A 13925-nucleotide genomic window follows, 5' to 3' on the forward strand; every position below is an offset into this window, starting at 1 on the left:
ATATGTAACAACCAAGTAATTCCAAGAAGCTTAGTTAGCCAATGTTGATGGCGTACAACAAGAGACCATATATATATATATATATATATAGAGGCTCGATCCAAGACGGACATTCGCACAGCCTCAAAGTGCAGATGTCTCAGTTTTTTCCACGATCACACGCCGGCGACAATGTTTCTATTGCATGAGCAACTATAAATGCATCTTAGACGTTGTTACCATGAAGATGAAGGCCCAAGGAGAGCAGGTTTGAAGTTTCTGGGCAGTTGTCTCACTTGAAACTGCTGGTTCGTTGGAATAGATCAAAAACCAGTCGGCGACGGCTCCACTGGCAAAAAGAAGCTCCAAGTAGAGGCTTGGACTCCGTACACCAGCAGAAGCTACGTTGCCAGCGCGTGATCGTCGAAAAAACTGAGACATCCGCACTTTAAGGGTTGTGCGAACATCCTCTTGTGATCCCCCTGTATTATATATATATATATACTGTTATAACAAAAACAGATTTGGTCGAACAAAATTCTTGTAAAAATACATTAATAACCGTAAACTATAATTTTAATAAAAAAATTTAATATATAAAGGATATAATAGTAAAAGTCAAATTAATAAGATTCAAATATTCAAAAAAAAAAGGATCATGAAGTTATCATGGAGATCTAACTACTCCTTATAATAACTACACTTCACATTTAATTTTCCAAAAAACAGGTTTCCCATATACGTTTGTGTGTGGACTGATGCTATGTAAGGGTTGACAATGGGCCGGGTCGGGCCCATTACTATCGGGCTCGGGCCAAGGCCATGTTTTGACGATTTTTTTCAATTTTTAGGGCCGGGCCGGACTTACTATTAAAATCGAGGCCCACGGGCTACTACAGGCCAGGACGTGCTCATTATATTTATGTGTAATATATAATTTTTATAAAAAATAAAGATATATATATATATATATATATATATATATAAAGAGAAAAAAATCTAGTTTGGGGTGCAGGAGGCACACAACACCACCTGCAAACCTCTCCAGAGACTTTCTCCGTAGGAAATGGCATGTGTCGGAGTTTTTTTCTTCAACCATATTTGGAGAAAGAACCCCAAATAGAGAGGATAGAGTTTAGAACCCAATTCCCGCCCCACTCCCTAAGTGAATCTCGTTGTTAAGACATATAGGGCGAGTTTGACATTGAGGTGATTAATATAAAATCAGTTTTAGCTGTATTGTGAGAATAATCAATTACAACTGTGTCGTGAGAATAATTTTCAAAGTAGTGTTTAAGTGTTTGGTGAATATTAGTATAAAAATGTGGTGAGTTTACATAATGATATTAAATTAAAAATAGAATTACTTGTGTTTTCTTGAGGAATACAAACATTTTTCTTGAATAGGAGGAATACTATATTTATTACATTATAATTTTTTCTCGAAATATTTAGGAAATTACTCTGGTGTAGCCACTGTTAAAGTGATTTGTTAACAGGGAGATTTGTTCAAAGGCTTAATTGGCATGCAGTCATATAGATTTGGTGACTATGATGGTGAAGAAATATTGGGCGAAATCACTTAGGCGAGTGGTAGCCGAAAATCGCTTTCAAATATTACCCTGGTATATGTGTTAATCATATTAAAGTTTGGCTAAAGGCCAAGTGCAATTAAACTTGGATAGGGTTGTTCATGGGTTCGATTTCACCTTTTTTTTTTCATTCATATTTATTTCTCCTCTTTCCTAATTCTTTCCATGTTCTATTTTTTTCTCTATTCTTATATTTTACAACTATGTCTAATATTTTCTATTAACAAATCTATATTTATTTCTACTCTTTGCCCATTTTCTCACTATTTCTCTTTAATTACAACATATTATTTACAAATTCTATAGATATTTTAATTTTCTATCAAAAAAAGAAATTTTATGCATAAAACCAGCCATACATATTCTCTATTCCTTGTTTCGCCATTGTATTTATTACCAGTATAAATATATGACTTGTGGAATATTGAATGTGATTATCGATCTGTAATCTGTGTATCAATTAAACATGTTAATTTGCTTGTTCGTTTAGGAAAATAAAGATAGACAACTAAAGAAGGTAACACAAGGAAATAGTTTGAATATGAATGATGTATTGAACTGCTAGTTTTTACAACTGAATTATATTTGCAGCTACAATGGAAACAATTATATATAGACTAACAAAGCAAACAGCACTAAGAAAAGAAACTACACTAAGTAAGCACTAGCTAAGAAAAGATAGCACTAACAATAGCACTAAGTAGACAACACTAACAATACTCCCCCTCAAGCTGGATCGAGAGAATGTTTCGAACCAAGCTTGAACAATAGACGATGAAACTGAGCAGTAGGCAACATTTTGGTGAACACATCGGCTAGTTGATCAGAAGAACGCACAAACGAAGTGGTCAGAATTTTGCTTTGGACTTGATTTCGAATGAAATGACAATCCACTTCGATATGCTTGGTGCGTTCGTGAAAGACAGGGTTCGCAGCTATGTGCATTACTGCTTGATTGTCACAGTGTAAAGTGATAGGATTCTTGCACTTGACACCAAGATCTTGAAGAAGAGCCTTCAGCCATATCAATTCACATGCAGTAGAGGCCATTGCCCTATACTCAGCTTCTGCACTTGATCTTGCCACCACTGACTGTTTTTTACTCTTCCATGTGACTAAGTTTCCACCTACAAATGTGCAGAAACCAGTCGTAGACTTTCGATCAAGGGTGTTGCCTGCCCAATCAGAGTCAGAAAAACCTTCCAAAACAAAATGACCATTATTTTTCATAAACACTCCCTTAGTCACTGTGCCCTTGAGATACCTTAGAATTCGTTTGACCAAATGCATGTGTGTAGATGTAGGAGCATGCATGAACTGACTCACCAAGCTAACAACATATGAAATATCTGGTCGTGTAATTGTGAGGTATATGAGTTTACCAACCAATCTTTGATATTCTGAGATGTGAGGGAGAGGATCACCTGATGCTTTAATATCAAATTTGCTTGGAAGAGGGGTAGGAGTTGAACTGCTAGCCTTCATGTTAGCTTCTTCTAGTTGCTCAACAATATATTTCCTCTGATTGAGAAAAAAGCCAAAGGGTGATTGATCCATTTCAATTCCTAAAAAGTACCTCAGTGCACCAAGATCATTAATGGCAAACTTGGTATGCAAGGTACCTTTAAGAGACTGAATTTCTTCATCACTGTCACCAGTGATAATTAAATCATCCACATAGACGAGAACAATGAGTCTTCCAAAAGTACCACTTCTGACAAACATAGATGAATCAGCCATGCTCCTTTTAAAACCACATTCACGAAGCACAGAGCTGAGCTTAGAATACCAAGCTCTTGGGGATTGTTTAAGACCATATATAGCCTTATGCAATTTGCACACAACCCCAGCTTCATTTGCTTGATGATGCCCTGGAGGCAGGCGCATATACACATCTTCTAATTCTCCATGCAAAAATGCATTCTTAACATCCATTTGAAACAAGGACCAATCAGAATTGACAGCCACATATAACAATACACGAACAATGTTCATTTTAGCAACTGGTGCAAATGTTTCCTTATAATCAACTCCAAACGTTTGAGTAAAACCACGAGCTACTAACCTTGCCTTGTGTCTCTCAATTCTGCCATCTGAATGAAACTTGATTTTGTAGATCCATCTGGCTACTTTGTGGCCTTTTGGCAATTGAACAATGTTCCAAGTATTATTTTCATGGAGTGCTCAAAGTTCATCTTGCATAGCCTTTGTCCACACTGGTGACTGATTGGTCTCTTCAAATGATCTAGGCTCAGTGGTGTCACACAACTTGTTAAGAAAAACTGAATGGTGAGCTGACACATTGTTTAGAGTAGCAATATTACCAAGAGTATGTAGAGAAGTGGGAGTTTCAAAACCAAATCTCACATTTGGTTTCCTAGTTCAACTAGGATACCTTCTTTCTGGTGGATCTGCCACATTGTTCTCGACGTCAGGCTCAATGACTGCAACTGGATCAGGTTCAACATCTTCAGGTTGATTAACTACAACATCCTCAATGACCTCATCAACATCATGAACAGCTGAAGAGAGTTGATCAATGTAGTGATCATCATTTGGAGCTACAGTGTGAGGGACATGAACCACACTAGGTATAACTGGCTGAGGAGCTGCAGATTCAAATAGCTCCCCCTGAAGATCATTATCTTTAACATGAAAGAATGGTTATGTTTCATTAAATCTCACATCTCTAGAGACAAACAACTTCCTTGATTGAGAATCATAACACTTGTATCCCTTCTGTGATGAGGAGTAGCCAAGAAAAACACACTTGATGGCTCTTGGATCTAACTTGTCTTGATTCTTGGCATGAGTGTGAACATAACACACACAATCAAAAACTTTGAGATGATCAATGTTTATTTTTCTTCCTTTGAGAACCTCAAATGGTGATTGGAAGTTAAGAACTCGACTAGGAAGTCGATTAATGAGATATGCAGCTGTGTGAATTGCTTGAGACCAGTATTTTTTAGGAACATGAGCATGAAGCATAAGAGCTCTAGTCTTCTCCAACAAATCTCAATTTTTTCTTTCTGAAAGACCATTTTGTTGAGGTGTACCTACACAACTTGTTTGATGGAGAATGTCTTGTGAACTTAAGTAATTTTGCATGACTTTGGATGTGTATTCAGTCCCATTGTCGGATCTTAATATGCAAATATTTGAAGAAAAATGAGTTTTGACCAGATTATGAAAGTCTTGGAAAGATGGAAATACTTCACTCTTTGATTTTAGGAGATACAAAAACGTAGTTCTTGTAAAATCATCGATAAAAGTTACATAAAATCGATAGCCATCAAAAGACTCTACCCTTGCAGGTCCCCAAACATCCATGTGAACTAACTCAAAAGCTCGAGATGTTTTTAAACTAGAACTAGGAAAAGACAATCTGGTAGATTTGGACTTATGACAAGTCTCACATTCATGAGTGATTTTATAAGAATTAAGAAACAGAAATGACATGACATTTGATGAAGGGTGAGCTAATCTCATGTGCCACAGATTTGGAAGAGGAATGAGGCTTGTATCTGCAACAAGACTTTGATGAAAACTTGAAGAAGCTGAAATGTAGTAAATGCCATTTAGGAAAAACCCTTTACCAATCTTCTGTTTTGAAATACGATCCTGAAACACAACACTATTAGTTGAGAAAAAAACATGACAATCAAGAACATGAGTGATTTTTCCAACTGAGAGTAGTTTGAATGGGAATGAGGGAACAATCATGACATATGAGTACTTATGATTAGAGAAAAGCTTAAGTCTACCATTTCCTAAGATTGGAACTTTCTTTCCATTTGCAACTGACACATGTGAGGGAGATTTGAAAGTGTGAAAATCTTCTAAATGGGATGCATCATTAGACATGATCTGATGCACCACCACAATCCAAAAGTCATTATTTTTGCACAAATCTAAGGCAGTGGAAATTGCACAAATGATACCTGGAATCTCCTCTTGCCCTGCAATATTTGAATCAGCAAGATAACCTGCAAACTTGCCAAGCATGGCAGTAGTCCCCTCACTGTCACAGTTGCATTGTCTCTGTTGAATAAAAGCTGCAAACTCATTGATGAGATTGATGGGATTTGTAGTGAAGTTGTTGAGATCTTGTGAGTTAGAAGAGCTGCAACTTGCTTGATTAGCCTTAGGAGTATAGACAGGTCTAAACTGTCCCCTCGAGCTTTCATGAAACTTGTTCTTCAACTCAGGATGAAGAATCCAGCAAGTTTCCTTCACATGACCTACTACAGTCCTTTCAATCTTTTCACAGTGTGTGCATTTCAGATTTGGGCGTCTGCCTCGATATGGTCTGTTGTTGCTAGCAAAAGCTCTAGCATCAGCAGCCCTCTCCTCTCTTTCAACAACAACAACTTCAGCATTTGTCATCACCTTCCTTCTTGTCTCTTCTCTTTGAATGGTGGTTCTCACTTTGAGAAGAGTAGGCAGCTCTGGTGACATGAGAAGATGACTCTTGATATCCTCATATTTAGCTCCAAGGTTAGCAAGAAGCTCAAATATTTTATCTTCCTCTTGTCTCTTCAAAAGTATAGCTCTCTCAGTGGTAAAGGGCCTGTAGATCTCGAGCTCATTCCATTTTGCAGTTAATTTGCCAAGTTATTCAGTGAAGGTTAGATTACCTTGTCGAAGATCAGCCAGCTCCCTCTTGATTTGGAACACTCTAGCACTGTTGTTTAGATCTCCATACATGCCCTTGATTGCATTCCACATGTCAAGAGCACTTTCTGAGTATTGAAAGATTGATTGCAGCCTTGGTTCCATGGAGTTGATGATCCATGACCTGACCAGTTGATCTTGAGAAAGCCAAGCATCATACTCAACATCTGAAGTAATGGGCTTATTTGCTTCCTCGTTAATGTAATTTGTCATCTGCCTTCCTCATATAGCCAAAGTCATGGCATTGACCGATTGAATGTAATTGAACTCATTGAGCAAGGTGGAGGTGAGACGAGATGATGTGTTGGAGTCAATGACATCTTTGGAATCATATGAAGAGTTTCCTGCAAGCTTATTCCCTCCGGCCATGATGAAATGATAATGAAGATGAAATGAAAATCAGAAACAGAAGCAGGTCCTATGAGGATCACCGCTCTGATACCATGAAGAAGGTAACACAAGAAAATAGTTTGAATATGAATGATGTATTGAACTGCTAGTTTTTACAACTGAATTATATTTGCAGATACAATGGAAACAACTATATATAGACTAGCAAAGCAAACAGCACTAAGAAAAGAAACTACACTAAGTAAGCACTAGCTAAGAAAAGATAACACTAACAATAGCACTAAGAAAAGAAGCTGCTGCACTAAGTAAGCACTAAGAAAAGATAGCACTAACAATAACACTAACAATAGCACTAAGTAGACAGCACTAACAATAACAACAAACTCAATACGTCCAACACCAGTAGTATGAACGTGTCGTGAGGGTTGGTATCCATCGGTTTCCAGCCAACCTAATTATTCGGTCAAATATATCGACATAGAACACCACTAGTCTAAAAAAAATCACATACGAAAAGCTCTCTCTCTCTCTCTCTCGCGTATATAACTAATACAAGATCCAGCCATCCAGGGAGAGAACAAATTAACCAACATTAATTAATATGAGAATTTGCAGAATTTTCTTCATAATTTCATTAATTACCAAGCAGAGGATTACAAATTCATGGAGATGAAATTACTAGCTAGCTGCCTAACTAGCGTACCACAAGCAACTTACACAATTAACATATGCTGATTTGCGCATGACTTTTATAGCTAGGAACAGTTTCAAGCTAGGCAGCACCAGAAATGCAGCATGATGAGAACAACGATGATCTATGGCTCCTAAATCGGACAAGTGGCTTTGCCCCTCGATGATCGACAAAGGTTGTCATCTGCTGGTTGTTCTCATGGTAATAATTAGTGCCCCGATCTAGCTCCTCCGCGACTCCAAATGAATAGCCTCCATCATGATCACCAACTACAGAAACAGATTTGTGTCGTCTGTGGTGAAGATGATGATGATCAGTTGTAGCATTCTGTAGGATATTAACAGCAGGTGGTGTGATGTAGAGGTAATTGGCTTGAGTAGCGCTTCCATGCACAGCTGCTGCGGCGCTACTACTAGTATATTGATGACTGTGAGCAACGTCGTCGTCGTCTTCGACGAAGAAGTACGGGGTTTGAATTGATTGACTCCTCCTGTGTTGCTGCCGGCTTCTGTTCTTCTTAATGGCCTTGTACACCAATGGGATCAGACCCTCCATATCTTTATCTTCTATATCTAGCTATCAGATTCCAGAATCGATCACCTGCCAATGTTAGGCTGCTAGATCAAGCTTCTTATGTGCGTACGTACGCGATCGATTTATATATATGAAGCACTCCGCTCGATCAAACCATTAATGCAACAAGCAAGTAGCACCCCCTTCCTACTCGAGCAAGCCGATGATGTCTCTCTCTCTGTTAAGACGTTGGACTAGGGATTTGGTTATTTGTGATGGTTAAATCGTCATGCTTCCATTTCTTGCATTATATTAATTATTTGATTGCAAGAACTGACGATAGCTAGGGGCGGGCCTGGAATTAGTCAGTCCAACTCGTCATTTAGCTAGTTATTGACTAACAGGCCAATCGTAACCGAATGCCATGTTGTCATGTACATCCATTATTGGCCAACTTTTCGATAAGAATAGAAGACTAATATTATTAAAGGCTCGTTGGGGGCGACTTTTATTCCCTAGTTTTAGTGATCACACTCAGTATCTCACAAAATATTAGTAGTCTGTGTGCTGCTATATATAACAATTTGAACAAGCAACCATATAAAAATAAAACGCATCATCATCGTTATCGTTATAATTGCTTTATGCCTTTATGTATTCGGCAGAGATTAAAAAGCATATCTGTGTTTTGCTGACTTGGTCAACCAGTCAAGATTAGCTTAGGATTGTCCACCTATTTGCCAATGGCATATTACTGTGTCCTATCTCCTGTGTTATGGTCAATGACTACATCAAACATACTAACATCCATGCAAGTGCAAGTGATATATAAATCTATCCCTTTTGTTACTCAAAGAGAAATGAAAACTGTATATATCGAAGTATGAACTCTGAACATGCAGCAATGATAAGTCAGCAAGGAGATCAGCCGGCAAGACAGGGTTCTTTTAAACCTATTGCACGTTTCGATCATTTAAAAATATCGCTAGGAATGTCACTGAATTCAATGTGCCGTAGCAGCCTGAGACCGGGCATATAATTATGCATAAGCATCACCCCAAGATTAAATTTACCAACAAAATATATGCTCTTTCCAATTACGAAAAGAGAAGTGAATTGGCCACCTCCCTCGCTATCACTCTACAAAATCATGCAATCTGATCCATATACTCCATCTAATTCTTTACAAGCAAAAACAAGCTCCCTCTCCCACTCCTGTCTCTCCCTCCCTAAAATGTATGGACAGAGGAAACAATAGCTTTAATCCAGGTAGAACAGTGTCACAATTTTGCGGAGATTTTTTGCTTCTTGACAAGTTTCCATTAACAATTTACTGTCATGGAATGCAAAGCATATTACTTGCTGTACATGTGAAATGATGTCCATATTGCACAACCTGCATTTCAAAATGAGAGACCGAGTAAGAACCCATAACAGAAAACTTGGACTAATTAGATATATGCATGCCTCGGCTGCTATTATTATAAGGTCACAGTTACGGTATTTTGATAATCAGAATCCTTATAATCTTCCCAAGACTGAGATTGAAGGAGGAAAAAGAATATAACTCAAATCTGCACTTATGGTCCTCCCATTAAAACTTACAAATGAGAGTTGACAAGAATAAAATATCATTCGCCAATAACAACAGAAGCAGACAAAAAAGAGAGTGAGAGATAGGTATCTAATGCAAGATAATGCATCATATAAGTATATTTTTCCAGTTTTTAGTAAACCTAGTAAAATAATCTGCACCTGAGCAATATAAGTAGATGTAAAGAATAGTATGCGGAATTGCTTGTTGGACAAAATTTTAACTCAACGATCTTGACAAAGTCTGGGTCAAACATTCAAGCTGACCTACAAGCTAGCATAAGCTTGATCGTGGTAGATGGCAGTGGTGAACTGGTGACTTACAAGCTTAGACATCAAGAGGCTATTTCAGCTTCTGTCTAGACACAGTTGTTATTTTAAAGGGGAGCATGCTTCAGTAAACACATCTTTTCCCCACCCAGGTCCAAGTCTTTAAGGTGATGCAAAAGAAAATCATAGCATTTCACCTCAAAGTGGAGATGCTAAATATTTACTGCTTTCGAGAAATTAATTTCTTATCACATTTTAAATCTTTTTCAGCATGCCACAAAATATAGATGAGTGCCGCTATAATACTGTATATTGAAACAATAAGAAAAAATAATGACATAAAGCAGAGCTATTATCGACCTGCTGGCTTCTAGCAGCGGTAGATGATCGTTGTGAGGCTTCTCTATCACATTCTTGACCTGAAAGTTTCATAATATCATCATATACCATGTGTATTAAATTCTGTTCTTATAACGCAAAAGGATTCATCAATGATCCGGCAGTCACAATCCTAGAACACAAGACCTTCTATAGAGGTCAAAAAAGTTATTACAGACAAGTAGCATAAAATCCAAGAAGGAAAAAACAGAACGATACTGAAAATTATGATGCAAAAACCTATTGATAACTGCAATTCTATAAAACTACAAGATAAGTGTCATTAAAGATGAAAAGCTCTTCAGAATTGTTCCTTCCAAATTCTTACTTTTGATAACAATTCCTGGCTCTCAGGAGGTTGCTTTTTCAAGCTTTGAGGCAAAATTACAGTAAGCAGTTCTGGCTTTTCTGCTCTCAAAGCGCCCCTGATAACAGCTGCATTAGTACCAGATGCCCCTGATGTATAGATGTGATTTTTCTGCAAAGAAAAGTGCACAAACAAACAAGGGAACCAATCATTTATATTCAGCATTTAACTGATAAAGGCCAATATTATCGAACATTTGATATTCTCAGTCAGCACTCATTCTCATTATACAAGTATGTAAAATTTCACTTATTTACAACTCTTACAGTGATAACCATTGCATAACTAAGTATCTCAATAAGTTCTTGATGCATGAATCCCATATTCCGGGTCCCAAAAAATCCAATTGATCTGGGCCCTTGTTGTTGAATGGCTAATAACTCCTGCACATTGTGTTATGCAAAAGAAACAGTAAGCATCAGCAAAAGTTAGACTCAGTAATTCAAGTTGCTTTCAATCATGAAAGTTAAAGATTGAACAAAGTGACAAACTACACTTAAACATGCATAAATATCCAGGAGATGGGAAACTAAGTAGATGCTGCAAAATGAATAGCATGATATGAACTGTAACTGCTAAAACTAGAAAGAAAATTACTCCAAAAAGATTATTAAAAAGTATCAAATAAACATTAAGAATGCAGAACTGCCTTTAACCAAACTTTTGTTTTTTAAAAGTCACTAGATACTATAGCTCCAGATAAAGCTTTTGGGTAATCACATATTCACATATGACACAATCAAAACAGGTCCAAACTAGTATAGAAAACAGAAGATGTCTAAGAATCTCCATTTTATCTAGGATCCTTTATCTAGTGTCCTAAATTTCTTTTTAGCCCCCACATTATATGTTTGTTTACTAAGCTCTGGCTGAACCCAAAAATGAAAACAGATGTACGCCAAATTAATTACATTTATTGTCCCTGGAACAATTTCTGTGCTGGACTGCTGGACAAGTATTACTTAGTGTTATTGAGAAAGAAATAATGCATTGCTTATGGTTTCAGCTATATTATGTGGTATGCTTGACATTGCAGGAAGATTTGTCATTTTAAATAAATATCAACTACAAAGTGTAAACATGATGATGAACGGTATATTTGTAATTTCGTCCTATTAAAACAAGTTGATAAATTTTTCTGTGTGTGTTTATACCTGAATATGTATGTTTGATTGTGTATACAGTGGGATTAACTCATTCTATGTCCTAGAGAAGAAAAATTGTTTGTATAATAAGAAGAAAATATCATGTGTATGCACCCATAGACAAATACATTACCTCTTAATGGTTTGTCCACTTGAATTCTTAAAAAACCAACCAAATTTTGAATTCGTAAGATGGAATTTTGGAATTAAACTCTTTAATATGACTTCTTGTTTGAACAATGTCACAATGCACCTCGAGTATATACTTCATACATATACTTGAGAGCTGTCATGTTTAAATTGGCACCAACAATAAAAATTGACAAGGTTTGTTCAAGGAAGCACGCATGAATGCCACAGTGACCACCCATGCTCACAGAGAAAGAGAGAAGGAATGATATGAAGCCAAACTGATGAGTACTAACACACCTGCAGATAATCCACATCAGCTGCAGGTCTAAACTCTGAAACCATGACTGATCCCGATCCTTCAACAACAGATTGAGCTTGAGTTGGGATTTGGGTGCCTATATCTTCATCGGATCCAAACATTTGCATGCCACTCTTGTCTTCAGTTGATTGATTATGTATATCTTGATCTCTTCTCATATGTCCGCAAAGCCACTATACCAGTACAGAAAAACAGAGCCCCTGGTAGTAAATCATTAGTGAAAACCAACTGCCCACAAACAGTGGTGATAACAAGAGTTCGAGCTCAACACTGTTTTTAACATGTGCCACTAATTTTCATCCAAAAAACATTAGTAACTACTTATTGGTTGTAACAATCAGCCTTTCCACAATCAAACAAGAACAAAATCCTGCCTGAAAAGATTATAAAAGAGGGCTCTTTGCCAATAGTGAAATATGTGATACCTAGAATTGCAGTAATCAATGCAAAGCCTTAGTGGTGAAGACTTGCATTGCTAAGTGTTCAAGGTTTGATTCATAAAGGGGAGAGTTAGCATATCTAAGACTGCAGGAATGCAGATGGAAGAAGATTCTAAAGTTTAGAGTAAGAAAGACAAGAAATGCTCTTTTATAAAATTTGCAATAAGGAAGAAGCCAGAGTAGAATTATGGTGATGCAAGACACAAGCTTGATAATTGGAATAACCAAACAGTGTAAAGCAAATGAACAAGAACAAAACCTCATTGATTGTAGCCTGTTGTGATAACACATAAATGAGACCCAATCCAGGAAGTAAGGATTAACAATTCAAAGGCTTAAAAAGTATTGTCTTTTCCATCACAAAAGATCTAATAAAACATTCTGGGAATCAACAAAGCTGTTAATAGCAATGGATAGGAAAAACAGAGAAAAAGAGGTACCTTGTGGCGTTTGGAGTGGGATAAGGTTGAGTTCCAGGGCAGAGAGGAGGAGGAGGGTTTGAAGGACTTGGAGAAGGGTGAGAGTTGTAGGGGATATTGGGGAGTGATGGTGGGTGTTAGAGGCAGCAAAAGCCTCAAAGGTATGGGGCTGCTCATTCCTCCGAGCTTTCTGTGTTTCCTTTCTCTCTCTCAGATAATTGGGAAAATCCAATCGGAAGAACTAACTGTGCGAAACGAAATGAATAAGGAACATGGATTTTGGTTTACCCCCCAATCTCAATCTCAATTTCAATGGCTACTGCGGCCTGCGTCTGCGTACCTCCTTCGCTCCCTTCTCTTTAGCTATTCTTATTCTTATTATTTTCTATTTATCTTTCATTCAGTTATTGTTTTTGACCTCCACACAACACTCGCTAGCTTTCAGTTTTTCTTTTCACACATATTCTCTTGGACTACTGCTCTATATATACAATATTGAATATTCTACCCGAATGCACCTGAACAAGAATACCAGAAACCACAACTTCATAAACGCTGTGGGATTGGAAAGTGATGAATTCTAGTGGAGCTGCAGGGGTTAAGAATGTTGTATAAATTTCCACTGGATTAGATACAGCTCTCAGCTCAGCTCAGTACCAACTAAACAAACAGAGACACAGGAAAGAGGGACCGGAACATGGATGACGTTCCAGGTTGATGACAAAACCATACCAAAGAGGGGAGCCAGCCACTTGTTTTCCTTCCTTCCTCTTTTGTTCTTTTTCTCCATAGCATCAGATCCAGCAACCTCATCCTTTTCTATTCTTATTCCCTTGTAAAAAGCTACATGACTTTGTTGATTTTGAAATTCAAAGGCCATGCTAAAGTCCTAAACCACCATTGCTCAAAAACTTATGTTCCACTTTATCATTCTAAATGGCTTATTAAGTTTGGGAGCTTTGGCTACACTTTGCCAATCGAAACAACAGTTAACCTTTGGCTACAGGGTCGGCAAAGAGAGACATTATAAGCACACACGACCTTTTGGTGCTGATCTCG

General features: G+C 37.4%; 1 protein-coding gene across 1 annotated transcript; it reads right to left on the reverse strand.

Moving 5' to 3' along the window:
• Window positions 1-8718: 8718 nt before the first annotated feature.
• Window positions 8719-13236, reverse strand: LOC126786373 (uncharacterized). Its single transcript, XM_050512183.1, has 6 exons — window positions 12888-13236; window positions 11986-12180; window positions 10678-10794; window positions 10373-10522; window positions 10027-10085; window positions 8719-9199 (listed from the first exon to the last, which is right to left on the reverse strand). Exons 1-6 carry the CDS (start codon window positions 13041-13043, stop codon window positions 9064-9066), a joined length of 813 nt encoding a protein of 270 aa, XP_050368140.1. The 5' UTR covers window positions 13044-13236; the 3' UTR covers window positions 8719-9063.
• Between the last annotated feature and the right edge of the window lie 689 nt (window positions 13237-13925).

The sequence above is a fragment of the Argentina anserina genome, chromosome 1, assembly GCF_933775445.1.
Source record: "Argentina anserina chromosome 1, drPotAnse1.1, whole genome shotgun sequence".
In the NCBI taxonomy this organism is placed as follows: domain Eukaryota; kingdom Viridiplantae; phylum Streptophyta; class Magnoliopsida; order Rosales; family Rosaceae; genus Argentina; species Argentina anserina.